General features: G+C 44.4%; 1 protein-coding gene across 9 annotated transcripts in view; it reads right to left on the bottom strand.

The window, feature by feature from the left end:
* Positions 1-27,125, bottom strand: part of ARNTL (aryl hydrocarbon receptor nuclear translocator like) — a 100,334-nt gene that overhangs the window by 14,739 nt on the left and 58,470 nt on the right. For 4 of the 9 annotated variants that reach the window (XM_006905653.3, XM_006905651.3, XM_015596746.2 and 1 more), the window contains 11 exons: positions 21,904-22,032; positions 16,477-16,601; positions 15,640-15,786; positions 15,079-15,099; positions 13,333-13,371; positions 12,994-13,035; positions 11,514-11,671; positions 9,657-9,736; positions 5,086-5,178; positions 3,837-3,954; positions 1,231-1,380 (listed from right to left, as the gene is read on the bottom strand). In XM_006905653.3, coding sequence (XP_006905715.1) covers positions 1,231-1,380; positions 3,837-3,954; positions 5,086-5,178; positions 9,657-9,736; positions 11,514-11,671; positions 12,994-13,035; positions 13,333-13,371; positions 15,079-15,099; positions 15,640-15,779 — 841 coding nt within the window. In that variant the 5' untranslated portion in view covers positions 15,780-15,786; positions 16,477-16,601; positions 21,904-22,032. Of the gene's footprint in view, positions 1-1,230; positions 1,381-3,836; positions 3,955-5,085; positions 5,179-9,656; positions 9,737-11,513; positions 11,672-12,993; positions 13,036-13,332; positions 13,372-14,793; positions 14,865-15,078; positions 15,100-15,639; positions 15,787-16,476; positions 16,602-21,903; positions 22,033-27,125 lie in introns of those variants that run through there. The other 5 variants (XM_006905655.3, XM_006905654.3, XM_025038700.1 and 2 more) reach the window with 3 other exon arrangements.

Raw genomic sequence — 27,125 nt, 5'->3', positions numbered from 1 at the left:
ATTCCACTTTGGGACACATTAAGCAAGCCTGGAGCACCTCTGGATTTCAACATAAACGAATCCTCGGGGAGTGTTTACCAAGCATTGCGTCTGTGCTAGTCACCAGGAACCCGTGGAGAACAAATCACGTTAAGGATTTTGAACTTTGAGAGCAATGGGAAACTTCGAAGGGTTTGAAAAAGGGAAATGATAAAAAGATTCACTTTTAAAAAGATGATTGTGGCTGCTCTGTGGAGAGAGAGAAAGTGTGAAGAGCCTACTTTACCAGACCTGGGGAGAGCTGAGCAGAGCCTGGACCTAGTGACAGCAGTGAACGTGGAGATGGATAAACATATTTCAGATAACTTCTGCAGAAGGAATTCATTGCAGCAGGACTTTGTAACTGGGGGAGGAGGAGGGGGTGACATGGGGTGAGGGTGCTTCCCAGGCTTCTAGTATTGCAACTAGATGGACGGTGGTTTACATTTTGGTTTATTTGTTTTTGCTGCCATTGACATCAAGGAGAAAGCTCAGGTGGTTATTTTTACATATATCATGTTTGAGATGCCTTTGAGATATCTAAGCAGATTGATTTAATAAGCAGTTAAATTATGGATCTAGAGTTTAAAAGAGAAGTGTGGGTTAGAAATATAAACTTAGAAGTTATTGAAATATAAATGGCATTGAAAGCTAAGGGAATGGATGATACCGCCTATGGATTGAGAAGGGACAGAAAAGAGAAGGCCCAGGAAAGAGAAGGAGGACCAGCAAAAGGAACCACCGAGAGAGCCTGGAGTGATCGAGGATGGAGGGCCAAGGAGGATGTGGTTTCAGGGAATCCTAGGGAAGAGAACACTTCGAGATGGAAGAGAAATGAAACTGACCATTACATTTAGCATCAAGGTCACTGGTGAATTTAACAAGAGCAACTGATGGACCAATGGCTTCCTCAAGAGGCAGTTAGGATTGTGGCTGAGTATTTTTTCCCAACCACGTTAAAACAAACAGAAATTAAACAAAGGCAGCCTCCCCACAAATCTCTGCCATCAGGACAATAGATCAGGGCTTCCCAACTCTCCCTGCTCCCAACTGCCTGGCGCTGTAGCTGGGGGGATGGCAGACCTGGCTGAAGGCCTGTGACCTGCCACCCTGGCAGCCTGGAACCACTGACCCCAGCACCCTGCTGAGAGCTCCAGTGTAGAGAGTTGGCCTCGCCTGTGACAGTATTTTATGGAACTGTTAAATGGTTACCTTTTTTCTTTGAGCAGGTGGAAGGGAAATCCTTGTCTTCAACCTTTACCGAAGGTCTGTTACACTTCATCCTACAGAAGAAAGAACGTCGTGCTCCAGAACATAATCGAGATGGCCCAGGGGTTATATCTGTCTTAACTGGAAGTCCAGCTGCAAATCAATACACAAAATGTGATAAACTGAGAGTAGTGTTGTCTGTCAGGAGGGGGGAGTGTGACCTTGAAGAAAGCCTTTTCTTTCCTACCTCACTGTTTTATAAAGATGACATGAGAATAATTTCCATAGTTTAGGCCTTAAAAGATGCACTACAGATAGGTGTGTTGTCAATGTGGAAATGTTTCTAGATCTCGCAGAAGGCAGCCACTGGAGGAATGGACTAAGTGCTCTGGGGGATAAAAAGAAATATAACATGGGGTTCCTGTCCAGCAGGAGCCTGCAGCTGAGAAGGGGAAATGGAAGTTCACCATAAAAAGATTCATAATAACACAAGGTGACGTATGATTTGTGCCAAATGAATGGCGGGGAGGAAAAGGACGCGGGCTGGGACTTGAAGGACAGGAAAGGTCTGGATACTGAGATGAAAAGGAGGAAGCAGGACTGCCTTGAGTTCTCAAGCCATATCCTTGGACCCCATTCTAGATCTGTCCTGTCCAGTTCCGTAGCCGCTAGCTACATGCAGCTGTTGCACACTTGAAATGTGGCTATTCTGAGTGTGTGGTAAGTGTGAATACACGCAGGATTTCAAAGACTTAGTACCAAAAAAAAAAGAAAAAAAAAAAAACAATGTAATATCTTCGATTTATCAGGTTAAACATAGTATTTAAATTATTTTACAATTATTTTTACTTTTTTAATATGGCTACTAGAAAATTTTAAATCACACCCATGACTCATATTTGTGGTTTGCATTATGTTTCCACTGGACTCTGCTGTTCTAGACCAACTGAGTTAGAGTCTCTGAAGGAAGAGCATGACTGTGGTCCTGACAGAAACACCGGCTACTTGTCAGTGCAGAAGCTGGTGCAACAGATCGTGTCTGGGGGTTAATGTACCTCCCACTGCCCACCAGGAAGCACCCATCAGGGCAAAGGCTCCTCCTGGGTCTCACCCGCTCCGACCTACCTCCCAAATTGCCGCCTCAGCGATCTTCCCCAAAATGCCAATCTGAGGCTGCCCCAGCCTGCTCAGAGCCCTTCGCTGTGTCCCCACGGGTCCGGCCCTCCCCTCCCCTGCACGTTTTGTTCTAGTAGCACCGAGCAGGCCACACGGCAGGCGCCACACCTCTGCACCACCCACAAATCGTTTCCTCTGCTCTTTTCCTCCCTTCATCACCCGGTAAACATTAATTCATCTTTTCAAACCCACCTCGGTTGTCACCTACTGGGTGATGCCTGTCCCCGCGCCCACATGAGAATTAATCATCTGTTCTCTATGCCTGGTACAATTTCTATGGCTATACCTATTATACGGGAAGCTTTCTGTCTTCTTGTCTCCCTGACTATATGGTAACAGTCTTAGAGGCAGGGACCAAATACCATTCATCTTTTTCTTCACAGGTCACTAAAACATTGCCAGGGGGCCAGACTATAAAGAACAACAGGTACCAGAAACTGCACAGTACTTTCAAGAAGAAAAGGTGTGCCTCAATGAAAAGGCTGGTTTAAAGGAGTTTCCTCTGGTGGTATTTCCTTCCGGGGATTAAAATGGGGAGCTTAGAAGCAGGAAAACAGTTAGGCTGTGGCTGCACGGGGCCAAAGCGAATACCAGCACTGCTATTGTGCTTACCATGTGCCAGGAACCGTCTCACATGCTTTATGTATATTAATATATTTAATCCTCACAATAACCCAATGGATAGGTATTACTTTGCACATGAGGACGCTCAGGCATAGAGAGGTTAATTAAGCAACTTGCTCAAGGTCACACAGCTGGTAAATGGTAGAGCCAGGACGTGAGCCCAGCAATCTGACTCGAGTTCACACTCTTAACTGCGAGAGCGCACAGACTCCCACGGCACTAAGGAGGAGAAGGCGACCCGGCCTCACACAGGAGGGATGGCGGCGGGTGCAGGAGCAGGAAGCTGGGGGAGGATGTGGAGTGGTTCCGCTGCTGCAGGAAGGAAGCCAGGAGGGGGAGCCAATGTAATGAGGAATCGCTTTGGTCACAGAGACACCATATTTATATTTCAAGTTTTCTTACTTTTATGAGGCTGCACATGTGCAACTAAGATAAATCGAAGCAATTTTTGGGGGGGAAGGGAACAAATCAAACTGGTATGCGCCTTTTAGAGTCAGGAGCACACAACTGGGAATTTCTAGACACTGAAAAAAAATGACTAAAAATCAGAAAGAATCAAATCAAAGTAGCTGTTTTTCCTCTCAGTGAATTTCATTATTGAATTTTTTCTTCTTTATGTAAAACAAATCAAAAATAAACATAAAGGAATGTACATAATTCCATTTAGCCAAAGATAGCACCTGTGACCCAGCTAAAGGGCAGAAGCAGGAACCCAGAGGCTGAGACCTCCGCGCGCATTCTGCGATCCTCACTGGGGCCCTCGGCTCTGGGCAGGTTACGGAGGAGGCAGCAGCCTTCCCTGTACTCACTTTTGGCATCTATGAGCCGCTCCCGGGGTGCGGTGTCGGAGGAGGAGAGCTGCTCCTTGACTTTGGCAATATCTTTAGGGTGTAGGTAGTCAAACAAACTCTGACCAATCAGATCATTCTGTGAGGATGAAATGTCAAAAGTGACAAGTCAACAGTAGTTGGAATATAAATTATCCAACAAGTGCTTTGCCTTTACTTTGTATTTTTAAGCGTGAGAATTTCTAATGTTTCTATGGGAACATGTACACATGTGCAATCGCTTTGCCTAGATATACAGACAATGAATGAGACATTGGGAGTTTGGTTTTGATAACACCTGAGGGGAAAAAGGACTCAATTATATAAATAGTTCACACTCCTATAAGGCAACGATCTTTCAGCTTTGTGTATTCCTTTTTATTTATTTCTGATGCCTACAAAGTCTCTTTTGAGACTTCAGGAGAGAACTGTAGGGCATAGGCTATGCCCCTAGCTCCATTAAGCCTCTGTTTTCAAGCGAATTGGGTCATACCGGATGCTCCAGTAGCCTAATCTGTTAGAGATAATAAAAACTTCCTCCATGACTTTCCTGTAAGACTAAAAACAACAAAACATTTGGGAAACATTAAATTTACATTAATTCTAACTTATATAAATGTTATTTGGACTCTTCAATTCTTTGCCTTACCAAGTTTTTATGCAAACACCATCATGTGGAATGAGTAAAGGGATGGATAAATGAGTGGATAAAAACTCTGGGGACATGATATGTGAAATAGTCTACTCTAGAAGCTTTCATAAATGTTTATCTTATTTCATTCTATAAACAATAAAAAAAGGTATGGATTATTATAATTATTTTTTTAGAGGAAGCTTAGGTTCGATGGAGTTAATGGGACATAGCATTGCAAAGACAGCATGAGTGGATTCCCAATTTTCCTATTTTCTGGCATTGGATTATCTGTCTACCTTTCTGCTTTGTTGATAGCCCCTCACCCTCTACTCCTGCTCCTTAGTTACGGGATATTCATTTTGCAGCAATAAGAAAGTTATAAAGCTGCCGCTAAGCTTAGAGTCGAACCTTCTGAATGAGGGAAACATGGAACGCATTAGAAGATTTTTCTAGGTTTAAATTTATTTCACTATTAAGAATTTTCTAGAAGAAAAATTGGGTGGGAGGACAACATAAGTATTGTACAATTATTCTGAAAAGTGAGGGGACCCTTTTGGCTGTGTGGCTGCCCACCACCAATGGGAACATGAGCAATACCTGGCTGTAGTTGAGGATCTTGAAGACAGACTCTGAGACAAAGAGTATCTTCCCTCGGTCACATCCTACGACAAACAAAAATCCATCTGCTGCCTAATCAGGAGAAATGGATAATCAATTGATCACACTTCAAGAAACATGATTTGTCATCACTCTGATAGCAAATAAGGACTTGTTTTCTAGGTATCCGATGCGCAGAACTGCTCTCATTGATGTTTCACGGGTGTCCTGAGAACAGGATGCTTAAAACAAATGCCTTATGAGAAAAATATGATTCTCTCCAAGGCGGATATACACACACATACATCATCTAATGATTATAGGGAGAAGTCCAACTAAAGGAAGTTCTATTTCAAAGTAGAATTCAGTTTAAGAATTTTCCTTTGATTATCTGAAGGTCCAGAGAAATCATATTTTATTGCTTTAATATAACTATGTAGAATCACAGTGTCTGAGATTAAAAGGATCTTTAAGATCAGAATACCCTCTCCAGTATCTTGGCTGTTCTGTCCTCATTTATAGGGAGCTCTAGAATAGTGGTCCTCAGAATTCTGAGCAGTGTTTTTTGTTTTGTTTTATGCTGATTGTCTAGAGTGAGGTTGGATCACTGGTATTGTTTTAAACTCCACTCCATTTCCACTTCTGCCCCAAAGTAATTCTAATGTACACAAGATTGAGAACTACTGCTCTCAAATATTATCCTTTAATCCAGGGCTGGGTTGTTTGTTTCTGAATGAGACAAGAGAAGCAAAACAAAAATTTCCCCTTAGATTCTTTTTATTTCTTCACTTTGAATGCAAATAAAAATCTAAAGTACCATTAAAGATAGGTGTAGAGACTGGGCAATATTTGTTAGGTAGACTAAAGCGGATAAATACCAAAGCTATAGTCCCCAAGAACTTAGGAAATTATGTCTGTATGTACTTGAATCCTATGTACAACTTTCAGATGGACAAACTACATAACTCCTGCAGGGGTCTTCCTAGTGATGGGGGAGAGTGTTCTCTACTCTCTCATATATTTGCTCTTATACTCAGCTCCCACAGTTGTAATGCACAATGGGTATTGACATCTTGCTTTATTCACTAGTGCCCAGACTGTTCTTTGGAAAAACAAAACTCCATTCTGTTTTCCACAAAAGGGTATTTGGGATATAGTTTAATTCAAAGAGCCAGGAAATAAATTCATGTACCAGAAGGTTAAAGAATGACACATGCACTTGTGCTGGGATAAAAGAAGTGAATAAGAAGGGGAACGGAATCACTATTTCTGTGAGAGAACCTGGCAGGCCATCCAGCTAGAAGGAAGCTAGGAACGATCTTTTCCTAAGTTAGGCCTCTAAGCTGGCCCAGGGGCAAGGAATGACAGTGAGGGGGAAGCAACTTTCCAAGCACCATCTGCTGGAAGCCTCATTCTGTCAAAAAATAGGGTATTAATAACTTCCTCATTTGCCTTGCAATCATATCTAACAAGAGAAGTGTTTTGAGGCTTTTCATTGAGGATGTAGCACAAAAGGTGCCTGGGAAGAAGGTAACTGTGACATCTTGACATCTAGGCACAGTCAGGCCTGAACCTACGATATGAGTGAAGTAGATTTCAACACATCCCGTGTCTCCGAAGACCAGTGAATACAGTCAGTATAGGGTAGGCTCAAAGCATTCTGACTCTGCTTTACTCGGAAGGAGCCGGGGCGAAGGGGACAGTGGAAGAGCAGAGGTGTGAGAACACCACGAGTGTCATGGGAACACAGGAAAACCAGGGGCAGGCTCACTCTTGAGGATGGTGTTAGTTAATAAGAGATACAGTGCCCTGGGAGGGTCTGCCTAGTTTTCAAAACAAAGGAAGTAGAGCATCTAGACATTACAAACTGATCAAGTAGACTGCCTGACACACCATTTACAAAAGAGGTTTTGAAAGCACTTAGTGAAGCAAGCAGTTAGTCAGATTTGCATAAGGACAAGGAGAAATCCAGCTCCTGCTGCCAGACTGTTCCAACACAATCTGAGTGGCTCTTGCCTTCTGCTGAAGCAAATTCCTGAGAACTGGGCACCTGGACATGGCAAGGGACTGGGCAGGACTTCACAGCCACTGAAATAGGCCAGAGAAGAAAAGTTTCGTCAGGGAAGACAGATCACAGATCTTCTGTATAAAACAGAAGAGCAGAAAGACGAGCCCAAGATGAAGTATTTAGCTTAAATAGCATTAAAATCCTCGTTCCGTACTCTTGTAAGTATGGACATCTGATAGGGAATTATTTAGAAAAGCAACGACAAGAAAATTAGTAAGCATTTGTCATTATAAAAGGAGTTTGTTATATATACATTAAGTCACAAATAATTATTTTTTCCTTAAAAACATCAAATTACCAGTATGGCAATCAAGACCGGCTACTTAATTTGTGAGGCTCAGGACAAAATGACAATGCAGGGACTCCTGTTCGAAAATTATGATTTTCAAAATGGCGACAGCAGAGCATTAAACCAAGTGCCAGGCCCTGTGTGACTGCACAGAACACATGCCTATGAAGCTGGCCCTGGTGGTTTCTCTAGAAATGCAGCAGACATAGTCTATTTCTTAACTTCAGCAAGTTCCCCCTGAAAAAAAGAACATCTTCTGTGTAGAAAAGCATGGAGAGGTAAGGAGAGAGTTGAATCTGAATAACTGTGCCCTAAGAATGGTAACCAATGGACCATCACTAACTTGCCAGGTAGTGATGGTGGTCCCACTCTACATGCAATGGCGCCACCCTAATGTGTTCATCAGTAATTTGATATTCCGAAAACACTGCCATGCATATACATAAGTACTAAAAAATATTTGCTGAATTAGTGAATGAATGAAAATGAAAGACACAGAAGGCAAGCTTGTCACATCTACAAGTCACAGGAAGCCTCAAAAGATCACTAATAAACTGGAATGTGGGACCATCCAATAAACACATTTTGACAGATAAAAGGGAAATTCAAAAGAATGAACTATACCTATATGAGATGGAAAAAAACCTGGCCTAACAATAATTTATGTACAAGAGAGTTGGGGATGGGCAGGATTACAGCTGCCAAAATGTGGCACTAAAGACCACTTCTGGGGCAAGGGATGTACCCAGCCCTATTCAACCCCAGGCCAACCAGATCATAGCCAAAGTTCTGGACTGGGTTGTGAGATCCACTTCTGGAGGGACATCTAGCAAATAGATGTGGCTCTGGAAGGCATGTTTGACAAAGGTTGCTGGGAGGCCAATTCCTAACCCCCTTCTCTCTTGCCTGCCTCTACTATGGAGACTGGAAAAATCTAAACCCATGCTCTGCAACCTGCCCTGCAGCTAGGGGTGATCAGGCGAATCTTCTTGATAAGCTGAAGGCCCCTACTAGACTTCCAGGAAGATGTATCCTTTCCTGATAGAAGGAACCACTGGCTTTATCTGGCTGGGGCCGGCTACCCAGACTTGGCACAGCCACCTCACTACACTGAGGAAGCAAGCTGCATTGCTAGGTCATCATGGTTGTGTGAGAAGACAGAGAGTCTGGTTCCTGCTGCCCCCAGTGGACCACCGCACCAACCCCTCACAGCCTACCCCAGGGCCAGCTATCCTTGAGAAATGAAACCCTATTTGTCCATCAGGTCTTCTGTTCCTTGCAGTTGAAAACTTTCCAACTGATACAGCATATTATGTGGTAATAGATAGAAAATATTAGAATAAGTAGGCAGGCCAGACTTACAGAGGGCCTGGAGCCACGTAGAGCTGAAAACGGTACAAAAACCCAGCTGGACTACTCCTTCTCCTGGAGCATTGCAAACATCTTGCTCAAAGAAGGGTGCCAAAGGTTCTACAGGAGTCTTAGCAAGTGAAGTCAACCCTGGCTGTGGGAGACAGGGCCAGGTATCTTTCCTTTTAGTTACGTTTTCTATTTTTCTTTTACAATTTGCGAGAGGACACGTTTCTGACTTCATTTCTTTCCTTCAATTTCCAAGTGAATCTCACTCTGCCAGAAGCATGCCTTGGAGTCCTCTGCAGACTGAAATCTGCAGGGAGGCCAAGTTCCCACGGTGCCACCTCAACCGCCTCTCTGCAGAGTCTGGCAGGATGAAGGAAGAGCTACGATCCAGCAGGTGAAAGCATCACCTCCTCCATTTATTTTCCTCCTTGGATCATGAAGTCTTTGGAAGTTTTGTTATTTTGAAGGGATTTTGGTGTAAAGATTTTGGTGGATGTTTTTGTGCGCTAGTGGTTAAGTGAGAATAAGAGAAATTCTCAGTCGTTACCAGTTTCAGTCCCTTTCTAAAACCTTCGTGCAGGAATGTGATTTTTAACTACCTCCAATTTTCAACAATTGCCTCTTCGGTTTAAAACTACAGTAGCATAGACTTTCAAGGGAAGATGTGGAGGAGGTAGGTCTCGGGAAAGAATGTGACGGCTGTCCAAACAGTAGCTGAAGGCGGAGAGCCAGAGGAGCAAGTGGGCCTAAAACGGTTCAATACTGACACTCCGAGTTTCCACATGCTGGTACTTAACTCCGAAATTTGTAAAAAAAATAAATGTTGTACAAAATAATCCCGTAATTGCAACATACCCTGAGAATGAGGTGTTTCAATTCATCATCTGACAGAAAAGTCGGTTTGTAGTTGGCTTCTGTGTATGGATTAGTGGCACCTGAGCAGGAAGAAAAAGTTGGCACACTTTATATTGAGATAAAGTCTCATTCTACCTCACTGCCTCAAACCTTCCAGATGCGGCCTAGTTCCTACCATCTGGGATTTAAATTTTACCTCCTTTTTTCTTAACTGAGACAAAGCAAGATCTGGCTTTGAACAGAATCCTGTAACGCCACAGAGAATTTCATTGAAAAGAGAACACTGTTGCCCACAGGAGACTTAACAAGCTTGCTTTTGTCACTCCAGGGAAAACCGAGAGCTAATGGAAGGAAGTTAAAAATCTGCTTCTAAGAGAGAAGGCAGCTCTGGAAGGAAACTGGTAGAGGTGCCTGGGAGGGTTCCCTCCTCCCAAGATGTGTATTAAGTGGGTTGTCTAGCAGTCCCTCAAATCACCACTCTAAATGTTCTTGGGAAATCATCCAGTCTGCCAGGCCCTGAGTAAATATATTGTGGAAGACATTTAGTGTGAGTTTCTCTCCATCAGTGGTGACTTAAATGAGCTTGGCAACCTAGAGAAATGCATTACTTCAGTCAATGCAACTCCAGCTCCCGGGACTGAAAGGGAACAAGACTTATGTTTAAAAGGCTGTCAATCTGGCATCTTTCAGAAGAGCAATAACTTAACAGAGAAAAATGCCAGCAGTAAATGACTTTGAATCTGCAGAATAGTTAGTGGAATAGTGAATAAAATGAAATGGTTCTTTAATACTTCAAAGTACCATGGGGAAGGAAGTAAACAGACCGTGTTCGTGACTTTCACATCAACTAACAAGGCACAGATTATTGATCCGCATCTCTGCTTTTTATAACTCCAAACTTGCCACTCTTCCCCTTCCAATTTAATTGACATTATCTTATAATAATTTAATCTCTACCATCTTTGCTAATATGAATTTTTAAACACCATTCTCCAAGCACAGGATACAACACTTATATTTTAGAATAAGGATCAAATCAGACAAAACCAGCTACTTCTTATTTCTGGTGGCTTTGTGGAAATAAAAAGACACAACTCTTTTACCACACAGGTCAGAAGTCTGACTGAGCGCCCACTTTCCAATTTCTTCAAATAGTCTAAGACTAGCTATGGAAAATCCCAGAAACGGCATTCACTAAAATGCCTGATATGTTTCAGCTTTCTCCTGTGGTTTGGATAATTCGCTTCCATGCTTCTGCTTCTGTTTTCTCACCCTCCCCACACTCAGAAAAGAAAGAAAATACTGTTTCCCTCATAAAGGGCCCATCTGGTTTGGGGAAATTCCAGGAAGAAGAAAATATTATCAGTGTTCATTCCTGACGATAAAATTGTCGGCAAGAACCATCAACCAGTGACTCACTCTTCAAAGGAACCATGATGAATTTTTCTCTTAAAAACCGAAACTGGCTTTCATGTGTCTCTAAGTTCACCTACATTTCTGATGTTTATCATTGTATGGGTGGGGTCTCAGCATGCACATATACGAGAAGGGATATCGGCGATGTCCAATCTGATATGCATGTAGCCTGATCATGCGCACGTACAAACACAGGCACAGAACACAGCCTCTAACCTCTGGGGATGTAGGGTGGCAAAATCACACCCCGATACTCACATAAGCTCGATAATCATTTCATTTGGCATTGTGTCTATTGCTGAAAATCACAGGCATATTACTCAAGCCTACACATTTGCAAGTCATAAACATTTGCCTTAGGGACTCAGGAACATTCTAGGCAACAGTGGTAATAATAGCTGTGGGCAAGGGCAGAAAAGACAGTAAAGCCCAGGGTCTCACCTCGTAACGTTTTCATGTGCTGAACAGCCATCCTTAGCACAGTAAGTTTATCTAATTTCCTGGACATCGCGTTGCACGTTGGTACCAAAGAAGCCAATTCATCAATAAAACTGTTCATTTTATCCCGACGCCTCTTTTCAATCTGACTGTGAGCTTCCCTGAACATTATAAAAAATGATTTCATAAAAAGTAATGGAGCATCAAGGAAACAATGACAAAAATAAGTTATAACTGTTTCAATATTCATCTGACAAGGCAAATTTAGAATCTGCAGAATGTTTCAAACTAGACTTTTCTACTAAAGTCACCAAAAAATGGCCTCACTGTCAGGTTGGTATTAATTTTTTTAAGCTTACCTCATCTTTAGAATTGAGAAATATAAAAACTGTCGTTTCAAGTAAACTGTGTGGTTAATTTCTCCTGATTTATTTTCCTTTCAGCCTCTGCAATGCTGGATTTTAAGATGAGGGTGGAAGGAGAAGGCAGATGAAGGTTTCGAAGAGAAAAGCCTCCAGAACAGTCATTAGCAAGGGTCCCATGGTCTCCAGTGAGCCCTGTCTCTGTAAGGAGCCCATTGTGTGGCCTGTCAGAAACTCACCAAGTTGCCAGGTAACTAACACTGCCATCCCTGAAACAACCATGACCCGACCTAGAGTCGATGCTATATCTGTCCCCAGGAGCCTCCTCCAAAGAATCTCACGCTCCTCCCTGCCAAGAGTTGCTGCCTACTGAGGCAGAGTGACACTTCCACCGTCACACACTCTCCCTGACTAGTTTGCACCTGCCATTTGTGACTGTCCCCCTACAGAGATGCATCTGTGGAAATATAGTTGGCTGCTGCTGCTGCTGTAGCGACAGAACCATGGGACCTCCTGCCACGGCTGGTCTGTGAGAGAAAAGCTGGAAGTCTCAGGTCAGCTGAATTCTGCAGCCCCGAGTTCTGTGTCATGATAGAGCCTCAGATGGCCCTGGAGCTAAAGGCAAGAGAGCCGAGAGCGCCCATATGGAAGGGGGTCAGCAAGTATGGCTGGAGGCAGGAGGGACTGAGTTAGAGAATTTATTCAAGGGAGCGGGGTATCCTCCACATCTGGCCTTCAGTTGCTATTTGTAGTGTAAAAGGGGGAGGTGCAGTCCAGGAATTGAATCACGGAGCCAGGTCTCCTCTGGGGCACCTGAGAGTCAGGAAGGAGCAACCTGCTGAAAACTTAGGGGAAACCTTAGCCTTCATTTATTTTCTGCTCCCTCCAAAGTCCCCTCAGATTAGACATGCTTAGACAGGAAAGAGGGAAGGATAGCTCAACCCGGAGAGAACAAGGGACAGAAGGCCACATCAAGCCAAGGTCCACTGCCCCCTGCTTTATTTCCTATGGATGTGACATTGTGGAAAGGACTGTTTGACAGGGACAAGACGCACACGGCCTCCTTGGCTGCACTCTATGAAACCAGGACAGTTATAGCTAGAATGATGGCCCAAGCTTACCTTGCATTTTTGATCCTTCCTTGGTGCTCTGTGTATTCTAACCTAGGGGGAAAAAAAGCAAAAGATAAAAACACAAATAAAATCCCCTTGAAGATTAATGGCCAAGTTACTACACCTTTGTTTCTTCCCTGTTTAATGCCTGTCATCTCGCTACAACATACAAGGTTGGTAGTTAGCTGCACTGGGGGCTGGAGGGAGACGATCTTGAGCCCACAGGCTCTCAGCCTCCTTGCTTATCCCCAATCTAAGACATAGGTGGAACCTGTACCAAATAATAGAATGTGCAATGCAAGGAAAATGGCTATAAGGCTGAAATTCAAAGGACGAGGTTCATGGTACCTTCCATGAGGGTCATCTTTGTCTGTGTCCATGCTTTCTCTGAAAAAACAAAAGAGAACACGATTATCATTAAGACAAACAAAATACCTTATCACAATACAGAATGCTCTCGTTTATCCAGAAATTAAACAAGGAGAAAGCTCAAACAGCCAAAGTATTAATTATTGATGTATTATTATATAACAAATAATATAGTCCAACAAATAAATACAAACAACTTGAACTCAGACTGGTTTTCCAGATTATTAAAGAAAATTTATACGTAGTCTCAATAGTTTCTGTGTTAACATATATTTTACCATATTTTGATTGTTTGAAAATTGGGAATACAAAGCATTTATGGAAACTCTTAACCAGAGTATCCAAATAATACCTCATTCCCCACTCCTTGCCATCATTCTGGATAAATGGAGTTTACTCATTTGCAAAACATATTAAGCATCAAATATATATGTGCATACATATATATTGGTGTGTGTGGGTGAACTGAGGAGGGGAAATCAAAGTACCGAAAAAAACCTGAGCAGAGCCCTGAGGCAGCTTTTCAAAGGCACTGCTACCCCATTTTCTGGTTCTCAGCCAGCTGGGAAAGCCTGAAGAATCAGGGTAGAGGAGAGGGTTGGGGCAGAGGGGCGTGGAACCCTGTTGGGCTGCAGAGGGTCCTGGGGTCACAGCAGGGCTCTGCCTCCCTTTAACAGACTCCAGAATTCCAAGTTTTATGGCACCTCGTGGTTCGGCAGAAAATAGATCGAAATCCTCAGAGGAAGGAGTTCCAGATCCCACTGTGGTCAGCTCGCAGCCTTCACCAGCCCCTAAATGTATCAGGTGGGCACTGACTGCCACCTGGGCCTCTCCCTTTCTTTTTTATCCCATGAGAAAGGAGAAATTATGGCCTTTCAAACAATGTAGTAATCTCAGGGGCAAAAACGACTTTCTTAGGAACGCTGAATCACATCCTGGGCATTCTAGAACTGTGGTTCCCAACCAGGTGACCTTGATGTCTTCACAGGCAGAGTTTCACCCAGGCCACACAGGACAATGAAAACTTGCCCTCCCCTTCTGTCTAGACTAGTGTCTTCTCACTGAGGCCAGGTTGATCATCTCCGGTGAGGAGAAGCTTTGCCTGACAGATATGACTTTAGTACATTAAAACTGTAGGGAAGGGATTATAGTTCCTTAATTAACAGGGTCTCCATGAATTACAAAAGATTTGCAAACTGGGGTCCATAAGGAAGACCTGAAGGTCCTGCGTGGTCACAGGGTTGGAAACCACAGATCTAGACAGCAGGTCTTAGAACATGTCAATGGTCCATTAGCACTTGCCAGAGACAAGGGGTCTACAGAAAACATCTCCTGGTCTCTCTGTTGGGGAGTTACTGCTATGGAAAAACACCTTCCGGTCCTCACACCCACACTCCATCCCCTCAGTGTTTGCTCTCTAAATCATCTGGGATAACTTACATATTAATCATAGCATCTCCTAGTGGGCATCTGACCTCCAGTCACTGTGCTCCCCATATTCGACCTGTGAACTTCAGCAGAAAGGACATCTGCTGTGGGGGGACACCTCTTTGGAGATTTTCCCTCACTAAACAAAAGAAAACCTCTTACATGGACATTTGGGTAAGAGTCTATGCAGTTGTCTCAACAAAACAAAGCGTGCCTTTGAATGGTCTACACTGCCTTATTCCCTAGGAGATCGTATAGATATAGAAGAGTTGACTATAAGTGTGAAAGTTTACTTACTCAAAAGAAAAGTCATCAAGTCTAAAAAGAAACAAAAATACTATTTAATATAACAGGTACATACTAATTTCAATCATGTTTAAGGATAACATCCATGTTCCTATACTGTTTTCAGAGATGACCTTTACTTAGCATTCCGCAAATATTAAGCAACTGATGTCTTTCTCAGGAGAGGTCCTCAGGCAAAGCTCTCTCAGAAACCACTGAGGCTACATTCATAGACTAGCCATCTTGCTCACAATGAGCAAAGGAAGATGAAGGAAGGGGTAAAAGGAAGAACTTAGCTTTAAGCCTCTTCTTTTTTCCTTGATGCGGAATAATTTGGGGACACAAGGGGGAAATAAATGCCTCAGTATTGCTGGAGGCTCCCTCTTGCTCGCAATCCAGGGAAAGATAAAGGGAAAAAACCAACTGTGTGGCCACCTGGAGTTGAATCTTTCATTCTGATCCCTTTGCAGAAAGAGGATCCTTCTTCCAGGAGAAACAGTAACTGGCCCCTAGATGTCCCATGCCCATGAACTGACACCAAGTTTAGCCAGGGGAAGAGCCTAAGGGCCTTACTGGTAGTCGGTGGAGCTGCCTTTCCGTTTGCGGTTGCAATCCATGCCACTGGTGCTGAGGGGGCTGGAGAGGAGGTCAGTGGCACCCGGGGACATGAAATCACTGATTGTTGAAGAAATGTCCATTCTCTGGTCCGCCATTGGAAGTCTGGAATTGGTACAAGGAGGCACAGAGGCATGCTTATTTCTATGTGCTCTTCTAAAGGAGGGGGCGGGGGGCGGTGCAGGGCACTTGTTGACAGCACCAGCACATCAGCACATCTCTCACCCAGTGAACAGGGCCATGGCAGGAACGGGAAGAGCCTTGTACTTACTTTAATAGTTATTACAGGTAACTTAGGCTCACCCACTTGTCTTTCTGAGGAAAAGCCCAGAGAAGCCAGGCTAGGTTGCAGAAGAACTAAACCAGAGCCCAAGGCTCTGGAAGTTATAGCCAGTGTGCCTCCCTCTGAGGGGACCACGTGTGCCAGATGTTCTGACAGTCCTAATTTCATTTTCTTCCAATGAATAAATCCGATCAGTGAAGTAAATGATAGACTTGCTATCTTTGTATCTTTGTTACAACTTCTGTAAAAGTTGTAGGGCAGCAGAAAATATTTTCCAGACTATATTTAAAGTCAGACTTGGGAGTCAGGTCTCTCTCTACAGTCCCTCTTTATCAGTGGCCCAGGCAAGATCTGTCCTGTCTGCCCAACTGTCCTTTTGTGCCCAGCATCCCTGGCAAGGAAAACTTTGCATAATGAAATAAAGACACTGTAAATAAATTTGCAAAACATTTTGAGAATTCATATTTTAAAAATACAAAATGAGCTGGCCCCCCCAAAAAGTTGACAAGTACCTTGCAAGGAACTCCAGCTCCAAACCAAGTTGAAGGGGGCCGTATACTGCCCACAGCTGGGGTCTGAGCTCCAAACAATGTGACTGGGGCTGTCACGCCTTTGCTCTGGGCCCAAGTTTCCTCATCTGCAAAGCAAGAGGTAAGTGTGAGCTCTTGTTTTCACTACTGTTATGCTTACAGATTAGTGAACCAGGCCTCCCTGGTAATGTGCCCATTAGGTAATGTGCCAACTTTTCACTTTCACAATCATCTCTGGAGTGATATTATCTCCATGCACTTGAACTATTATCTCCTTCTATAAATTTCTAAAAGTAGGACTGCCAGGTCAAAAGGAGACACACGTCATATGTTTGGGAACATACTAAAACACTGTGCTCCATAAAAGCTCCATTAACTTATACTTCCAATAAGAGCTCTTATCATTCTGAAGGGAAAAGCAAAACCTCTTTGTTTTTACTCGTATTTTTAAATGATTACAGGTGGTATATTCTTATATTACAGGCATTTCAGTTTTCCTTTGTGCCTGCTCATGTCTTGTTTCTTCTACCATGTTGTCTTCAGTACTGATGGGCCTGCTAACTCATGTTCACCTGGCCCCTGAAACTGCTGGGAAAAAAACATACAAGGAATCGACTGCTCTCACTTTCAATCCCTCGCCTCTCATCTCAGGAGCCCAGTGCTGCCCAGAGGGCCCCGACTTCCACTCCATGTGTTCTCCCATGCTGCTAATGGAGAATGTCATACTTCCACTTTTCTCCTCAAACCTCTGACATCTCCCCAGTCCTCACTCTCAGACAACTTTGTTTTCTACTTCACTAAGAGGACAGCGATCGCAGCTACCGGCCTACCTAGACGCTGCTGGTTAGGACTCCCATACCCCACATGTGCTGACTTCGTCCTCTCTCCGAACTCCAGACCATCAGTCCAGAAGTCTCTCCCTGCCCCTAATCCTGTGTCATCCCCTTTCTCCATCTACTGGATGACTCTCATTAGGATAAAAACACACTGCAAAAATTTTCAAAATTGAGGGGAAAAAATTTTTTTGAACTCTATTCCTCTCCAGTTACTCCCTCATTTCTAGTTCCTTTCCTCTTACTCTCTCTAAACTATCTCGAATCAGGTTTTTGTCCCCTTCATTCCAACAAGACAGTCTCTTTTGTTACCACTGACCTCCTCATTGCCAAATTCAATCACCAGTTTTCCATTTGCTCTCTACTTGACCAGTCAGCAACATCTGAGAAAACTGATCTCTCCTGCCTCATTGTCTCCTGGCTTCAGAGATACCACAGTTTCCTTCTACTTCAGTGGCCAGCCACTCTTTTTTGGTCTCTTTAGCTGGTTCCTCATCTCCCTCGCTTCTAAATGAGGGTCCTATGGCTGTTCTCTCTGTCTATACTCATTCCCTAGGAGATCGGTCTAGTTCCACTGCTTCAAATACTATCCATCCAACACCAACTCCCGAATTTACATATCCGGCCCAGACCTCTCCCTGAATTCCAAGCTGGTATAACAAACCACCTCCGTGACCTCTCCCATTGAATATACAACAGAGATCGCAAACTGAAAGATTCATAAACAAACCCCTGGTTTTCCCCAAGCCAAGCCTCTTAGTCATGCCCATGTCAGTAAACAGTATTTCAACCTTTCTGGTTGCTTAGGTCCCAAACCTAGAAGTCAATCCTGACTCCTTTCACAACCTGCATCCAATCTATCACAAATTCCAGCAGATCAACATGAAGAAAAAAACAATCCAAAATTCATCTACTTTTTCCTTTATGTTTCTGCTCAAATGTCACTTAATGAAGCTTCCTTGACTATCCATATAATACAACTCCCTGTCAACCCTCCCTAATCTACCCTGCTGTGCTTAATTTTTTTCCATAGTCCTTATCAAAATTTGGCTCACAGTAATCTACTTTCTTTACTACCGGCTGTTCTCTCCATTAGACTATAAGCATCAGGGGAGCAGACATTGTTTGGTTTACTGCTTGTACCCTTAGTGCACAGCACACTTCCTAGCACATGGAAAGTACCCAATAGGTGTTGAATATTAGGATTTGTACATTAGAAATATATTCTTTGTTTGTCATAGATGTTGTAAATACATCCCCCCTGCTTTGCTTTTAACTTTGCTATGCTGTTTACATGTGACACTAAAAGTGACATTTTAAAAAGCATTTCTCACTCCAAAATAATAATATTCTTCCCTTTACTAATATTTAATTTATTTATTTTAGTTTCAGGTATACATTGATATAGTTCATAGACATTGATATAGTTCATAAAACGATCCTCTCAATTTCTCCCTCCCTCCCCTGACTCTCCACCTAGCCAACATATTAATGCTAATTGCATTTACTATGCCATGTTCTCCATCCACATGACCATCCATTAGCTACTAATTTGTACATCTTTAACCCTTCACCCCATTCTTCCAAACGCCCAAGCCCCCCTCCCCTTGGTCCATCACCAAATTGTCCACTATATTTGTGTCTGTTTTTGATTACTTTGTTTTTATTCCTTAGATTCTGCATATAAGTGAAATCATATAGTGTTTCTATTTCTCTGTCTGACTTAAACACCTTCTAGGTCCATCAAAGCAATATCTTTTTCCATCCCCTTCCTTTTAATCTGTGTGTGTCTTTCAATCTGAAGTGAGTCTCTTGTAGGCAGCATATGTAGGGATCTTGTTTTCTTATCCTTTCAGCCACTCTATCTTTCGGTTGGAACACTTAGTTCTTTTCCATTTAAGGTACTTATTGATAGGAATGTAGTTGTTACCATTCTTTATTCCCATTTTTGATACATGTTTTTTCTTCTTAAAGAAGTCCTTCCAACATTTCCTGTAATACTGACTTGGTGGTAATAAATTCTTTTAGCTTATTTTTGTCTGGGAAGCTCTTTATCTGTCCTTCAACTCTCAATGATAGCTTTGCTGGATAAAGTATTCTTGGTTGGAGATCCTGGGTCTTCATCATGTCGAATATTTTTTTGCCAAGCCCTTCCATCCTGCATAGTTTCTTTTGGGAAATCAGCTGCCAGTCATATGGGTGTTCCCTTATAGGTAACTATCTGTTTTCCTCTTGCTGCTTTTAATATTTTGTATTTAACCTTTGGCATTTTAATTATGATGTGTCTTGGTGTGGGCCTCTTTGGATCCCTGACTGTTGGAATTCTCTGAGCTTCCTGGGGTTTTATGTCCATTTCCTTCACCAGGTTAGGGAAGTTTTCCATCATTATGTCTTCAAACAGCTGTTCAACATCTTGATTTTCTTCAGATACACTGATCAGATGTATATTTGGACCCTTAATAGTGTCCCATATGCTCCTTAAATTATCTTTATAGTCTTGCCATTCTGATTGAGTGTCTTTGGCTTTCCCGTCTTCTAGATAAGGCATTTGATCCTCTTCTTTATTCACTTTGTTTGTTCCATTTAATATACTTCTCTTCTCAAATAATGTGTTTTTCATGTCAGACTGATTCCCATTTATAATTTCCATTTCCATTTTTGTTTTTTATCTCTTTGTTGAAGTTCTCACTGAATTTATCTATACTTCCCAAAAGTTCATTGTGCTTCTTTAAAACCCGTGTTTGAACTCTGTATCTGTTATGTTACTTGACTCTATTATATCTGGATCTCTGTTCTGTTCTCTCATATGGTTTCTGCTTCTTTGTCTTCCCATTCGGGCTGCCTTTCCGTGTCTGTTTCTATGTACTAAGAAAAGCTCCTAAGTCTCCTGGTCTTATTAGTGTAGATTTGTGAAGTAGGTGTCCAGTGGCACAGTCCTAAGAGGGGTTCAGTTGCAGGCAAAGTTTAGCCCCAGCCTGTGCCTCTCTATGGCCACCTGTTAAGATTCAGAAAGTAATCTGCAGAGGCTGTTCTTATAGTTGCCTCGAAAGGCCACACCAGAAACTGTGGCCAGCTGCCTCCAGTGTGAGTCTAGGTGCTGCTCAGCAAGGAGCACCTGACTCGCTGAGGATATACCTGGATGTGGCTTGGGTAGGGCCGCGAGTTGGGGGAGGTGAAGTAATCCTTCTGGGCTGAGAGACCTCTGTTATCCAGTTTGATGACGTCACAGCTATGGTGGCACTGTGTGCGCGCAATGGGATGGGGGAGGGCTCAACAAGGAACAATGAATACCGCTGGCACTTCTATACCTAGCGAGTCTCACCTAGGCCCTCACTCCCACGCTGTCTCCCTGTAAGTCCTTGGTGCCCCCTGCGTGCAGCCCAATAGGCACTGGTCCTCAGAGCGAGCAGGTCCATCACCATGAAAATCTGCTCCCAGACGCAGCCCCTTTAAGAGGCGCCTGCCGCTGCCACAGCCTCCATCTCACTCAGCCGCCCCAGATCGGGCAGCCCGGCATCCTTGCCCAGTCCTACCTTCTGCCATTTCAGGGTGCTTTCTTGGATTTCTCCCTAGTTGTATGGCTTGTTCATCTAGATCCCAGGTGATTTTTCCTTGCTGCTTGCTCCTTGTTTCTGTCGCAACTTTTATTTGGTTGCCAGAGGGATGAACAGAGCCTCTACCATCTAAGCCATTTTTTTCCTCCTCAATTTTTTATAATTTTACTTTTTTTATTTAACTCTTTAAACTATTTAGAAATTACTTTTGGTATACTACCTATTGTTGGAAATGTATTATTTCCCTCTAATGGATAGACAACTGTCTCAACAACATTTATTAGACCAGCGGTCCCCAACCTTTTTGGCACCAGGGACTGGTGCTCCTATAAGAATCTATTGCCCGATGATCTGCGGTGGAGCTGAGGCGGTGATGCTAGTGCTGGGGAGTGGCTGAAAATACAGATGAAGCTTTGCTCGCTCGCCTGCCACTCACCTCTTGCTGTGCAGCTCGGTTCCTAACAGGCCAAGGACTGGTACTAGTCCATGGCCTGGGGGTTGGGGATCCCTGCTAGACCATATATCCTATTTATTGATTTATTATCTAATTCTAGACTTTCTATTCTGTTTCTTTGATTTAGTTATTTTCATATTAGTACCACACTACTTATTATGTGGCTTTACAATACATTTTAATATATGGTAGAACAAATGCTTTCCCTCTTTTTACTCTTCATTTTCAGAAATTTCCTGGCTATTTTGATTTATTCTTCGAGGAGCGTTTTATAATCATTTAATCACATTAAAGGCCCTGTTGGGTGGCTGCCATTGTTGTTATATTATTGCTGACATTAATTAGACCAGGAATGAGTACAGAGCTCAGGGTCTTGGTGACCCTTTGGGTTGCATGTCAGACATGAGGTGCCACCTCTAGTCCCCACCCCCTCTTTCTGAACAGCTGGACAAACTGCATGAGGTGAAATATTCCAAGTTTCAGGGCCTGGAAGCAACCACACTTCCTGAAGGAAGAACTACCACTGAAGCTGGGGGAGGGGCAGGTAGGGAATAGGATGACTCATTACCTGAAGTGACAGTTCTTAAACCTCAGATCCACCTTGGGAGGAGTAAGGAGCCACTGGACTTGTTGGTCACCTCAAAGCGGTTTTCATGTTTTGTAGTTTCCTTTTAGGCAGTCAACTTCTTCCAGAAGCCTAGAGTGTGCCCACAGGAAAGAAAAAACCCGACAGGTCACTTTGGGGCAAATAGATTTAAAAACTTCATAGTAGCCAAGGGAGATGGGGTAGCTGGCTCATGACTCCTAATTACAGGGAGTAGCTGGATGGCTTACAATCCCATCCTTCAGCTGCCTGTTAAACTAAACTGCAAACACATGGAGGAATCTGGCAGGAGATATTTTCTGTGAAAAACAATGCCTTTTAAATTACTAAACATGGATTCTTGGACATGACCTTAAGAGAAGGAAGAGAATTATACTTTTCATTTCTCCTACTGGGCCAAGCAATAATAGTGAATGCTCACTGGGTGTGCACTTTGCATCAGGCACTGTTCTTACTGCATTATGTAGATTAACTTATTTAAACTTGAAAATAACTCTATGAGTTAAATACTTTTGTTTTCTTTATTTTACCAATGAGAACATTGAGGGAGAGAGAGGTGAAGGAACTAGCTAAGGTCATATAGCTGGAGAGTGGTGGGCCTCTAGAAGCTACACTCAACTCTTTCTCTCAAGAACAGTTGCCTAAATCCAGACAATGAGGAACAATGGAAAACAAGTCTTTGGCAACATTAAGCTCAAACAAAATGCCAGGAGGACCAATACCTTAAACATTTTAGCTCGCTCCCAGAACTTTTAAGAAAGTGTCCACGAACCTCAAGTATGTCTGGGCACACACAAAACTAAAGGAGAAATCAATTTTGAAAAGGCACATGCTTGTGTTAATGTGGGCGCTGCCTGACCCATCTCCTACTGGCAGGACAGAGAGTTCTCTTCTCTGCCCCTGTGCTCCCCAGTCTGGGAGGAAGTGGCTCTGAAGGAAGACAAGGGGCGCACCCTCCATCCTACTCCTTCCCTGCCCTGCCTTAAGGTGGCAAGACTTAGATTTTAAATGAGATTTTACTGACCTCTCTGAAGCAAGAATTCTGGTGTTTCACATTCCGCTGGCTCGTTCTTACTGTCTTTGGACTACCTATCTTTGTCTTTCTTGGTTATACAGGTCTTCAAATGAATATCCAGAAATAGAAACTATTTTGTCTGCCTAATTTATTCCCCTTTGCTGTCTGACTCTGGTAACCCCAGTCTCTGGGCCTGTGCAAACAACCTGACCAGGACCTCCAGACTTCTTGTCCCTAAGCCTCAGTTGACACAGCAGTAGCAAATGGACACAAGTCCCCAAGAAGTGCCACTGGAGGCAGGCTTACTGTATTCAATTCCATCTAAATCTGATTCCCAGTCCAGGTCTCACACTATCCTCCCAGCCCCCAAATCAGCAACCGAGGATCCACATTGGACAGCCTTCCCTCTCCTTCTCACACCCCAAAGCCTCCGCATAGCCTTCTGATGATGGATGGGTCTAGTCACCTCCCTCTGCCCGCTGGCCATTGCCTCTATCCAGACTGCCCTCCTTTCCAGCCTCACCCTCTCCTCTTTGTGGTCAGAGGTAGACACCCCCCTTGCTTAAAAACACTTCAATGACTTCACTGCTTTGCCCCAAACCTACATAAAACCCCACACTGCTTAGTAGGAAACACCAGACCGCTGCAACAGCTTCCTTGCTCTGGAGCCTAACCTCCCTCATCTGCCGCCAAAAGCTTCAGGCCACTGAGCTACTTAAGTTCCCAAGGCTGTTCGGCCTCAGCTGTGCCCACACTGCTTTTTGTAGGTGTGGTTCCCTGCAGCCACGCCATCATCTGGTGTACTCCTGCTTCCCTTTCAAGTGCCTTCAGGTGTCAGCCTCCAAGAGAAGCCTTCTGGCTCCCCCCGCCCCCACCCCCCTCTCCCCGGGCTGCTCCTGCCCTGCCCTTCACACCCTGCAGCCTCTCTCTGCTCTCCACCTGCCCTGCCCCATCTCGCAGTTAGGTGTCTCCCAGGACCCAACATCTCTTTCCCCAACTTCCCTGAGACTTAGATGAAGGTCCTATGTACCAAACTTTATATGAAATGTCTAAGTTTGATCATTTTTTCCAATACTCAAATTTACTTTATAGAAATAATAAATGCTAACATGGATTTTGGCACTATATTTTACAAAACGAACATGAGAAGGCCTCTTTTTTTTAATATGCTTGGACAACCTAAGGAAACTTAATCAGCCGTGACACTTAACAATCATTTCTGGAAAACTGTTTTCTCTCCAAGAAGGTGTTCTTAGATGTGAGACAATAAAACAACAAAAAAGAGGAAAAAAACCCCAAACCTCTTACTGTGCTAACTACTTCCAAAAGAGGTTTCGGCCAAGGGAGGAGGCTACAAGAGACCGAAGATACCTGTGAGAGGGGCCCTTGCTGAAGGGACAGGGGCTCAGGGCCAGCCATTGTGCAGCCATCCAAGTGGCGCACAGCAAAGGCATTCTTGGGGGAGCCTGGCCCGTCATCGTGGGGTCAGGGGCCAGCCACATGTGTGCCTACTTCGGAGCTAGAGATTTCCAAAGGCGGGAGGGAGGCTCACTGGATGGCCAGAGAGGGGCACGAAGGGACTTGTGCAATGTGCCTGGGAAGAACTTAGGGGTACCCTCTGTCCCACCTCGGTCCTCTCATGCTCCTTGGAGCACAGGGAAAGGAATTTTAGGGGATCCACACAAAGGAGCAAGGGGACTAGAAGAGGAGTCACAGCCCAGGCCACCCTGCAGAGATGCCTCAGCAGCTGAGAGGGATGAGGGAGAGTATCATCCGCTATGAGGTGCCAAAAGGACACATGGCTGCTCCTCTGAGCAGAGCAAGGTGAGGCCGAGTCGCCCCTTAAGAAACCCACACATACCATCCACAGCAGCGGTCCCCAACCTTTCTGGTGCCTGGGATCGGTGGTCCTATGAGAATCTAATGCCCGATGATCTGAGGTGGAGATGAGGCGGTGATGCTAGCGCTGGGGAGTGGCTGCAAACACAGATGAAGCTTTCCTCGCTCACCCGCCACTCACCTCCTGCTTTGTGGCCTAGCTCCTAACAGGCCATGGACTGGTACTGGTCCATGGCTCAGGGGTTGGGGACCCCTGGTCTACAGGAATATGACCATATCCAAGACAACAAATCACAGATCAGGAGCCTCTCTCGGCTTTCCCTTCTCCCTGCTCCAGCAGCCCAGAAAAGAAAGGGAGCATGTAATTGTATTAAGGTTCAAACTATTAGCTGCTCCTCCCTGTGAGGAGAGTCTGCAGATCGCCTCGGTGTCAGGCCTGGCCCTGTGACTTGCCTCGACTGATGAATGTGAGTGGATGGGACAGCTGCAACTTTGGAACGTGTGTTTCTTTGTGGCGAGACCAGCAATTTCCTGAACAGAGGCTCCTCCTTTAGCCCAGGTCCTGGATGGAGACCAGCAAGAGGAAGAAATAAACCCTTGTGACTGTAAGCCACTGAGATGCTGGAGTTGGTTGTTACTAGGGTGACCAAGTCTTCTGTTTGCCCGGGACCTTCCCATTTTAGCACTAAAAGCCCTGCATCCTGGGAAACCCTTCTATCCCAGACAAACCAGGACAGTTGGTCACCTAGTTCTTACTGCTGTATCACTCCTACGATGCCTGACACGAGCAGGAGGAAAGAAAGACAGACTGGGATGCTGGAGCCACAGACCAAGCCTGACCTGGGAGGAGGGAAAGGGAACAGTGGCATTTACACTGGACTAGTTTAATCTTTACAATAACCTATCCATCAATTGTGATCATTATCCCAATTTTCCAGGTAAGGAACTAATGACTGCAGAGGCAAAGTTACGTTAACATGACACAGCTAGCAACGGGGACAGAACCCAGATGTGTCTGGCTCACTAATGGTTCTAACCACCACACTGCTGCTGGTCCTGCCTCCAAAACCACTCCCACAAAGAAACACACAGACCCCGAACAAGCACTCTGGGAGAAGGAATGCGGGGAAATTATATGATGAAGCAATCCTGGCTCAGGAAAGCTACAGAAACCAAGCCAACGCGTTGTCTCTGGGCTTCCTGGTAGCCAGGGCAGAGAGGGCAAAGGCAGGTCCTCACACAGGCTGGGAAACATACTAGCTAGTTTATCTGGACAGACTGAGCAAGGAGGGGTATCTGTCGGGGAGGTTCCTTCTACGGGTCCTGAGCAATGCTCTACCAAATGGCTCTGGGGAAACGAGCTTTGTGAGAGAACAGAGGGCTTTCCCTTTTTAAAAATGGGACACCAGTGAAAGCCTGTCCCATTCTTTTGCCCACACTCCCAGGTGTGACAGCTGAATGGAGTTCTGTTAAGGCTACTTTGTAAAACCCCAAGATGTCACTGGGATAATGGCTTTTGATGATGTGACTTCATAAAAGGGCACAGCTTAGGAAAATACAGATCATAGTTAATCAACATCCCTGACTACCCTTGCTGGCGGCTGTAAGCTTATCGATCTACTTCCCCACAAAACCCCAAACTCCCCAGGAAGGGGCCCTGTGCGGCCACCTCCACATTCCCAAAGCCTGCAAGGAGCTGGCCCGAAGCACAGCAGTGTGCTGGAAGTACTTTCCCTCCCCCACCCAGAGAGCCGCAGCAGCTGGCACCTGGCCCCGTTCCACACATTTCCCACTACATGGCGCTTGCTGGTGCCCGACTCAAGGTTTACTGAGAAAATGAATGTGGAGTTGCTCTGGTCTGTTCAGATGGTGGTGACCTTTGAGCAGAGGTGAGAGGCTGAAAGGGTCCTGTACCCTCTTCAAGTCCCCCTTGATCCTGATGGTTACTGACAGTCCATGGGGAGTTTGGTTGCCTTTCTTTGCATCAGATGGATCTAGAGAACATTCATCCAGTGAGACCAGGTGTCTTGAGCCTAAGGTAACAGGTGTCTGCACCAGGATCATCCAGCATGCATTTCTCCAGCCCCTAGTGGAAGCCAGGGCACTGGGGACACAGGGAGGAATCGGCAGTCCTTCTGTTCAAGACTCCCCCAGTCTAATTGATAAAGACGTGGTGGCATGACCCCTGCAACAGGCAGAGTCATGCTCGCAGTGCGAGCAGCACACCACATTGCAGGACTCCGGGATGTGCCTTCCTTCGCCCTTGTAGGTGGCAGAGATTTGTGGAGCAATTATGATAAATTTCCAGCAGGTGGCAGTCAAGTGTTTTGAG

Source organism: Pteropus alecto, unplaced genomic scaffold, assembly GCF_000325575.1.
Source record: "Pteropus alecto unplaced genomic scaffold, ASM32557v1 scaffold461, whole genome shotgun sequence".
NCBI lineage: Eukaryota > Metazoa > Chordata > Mammalia > Chiroptera > Pteropodidae > Pteropus > Pteropus alecto.
Note: the sequence above shows the minus strand (reverse complement) of the source record. Positions and strands in the feature narration are given on the sequence as shown.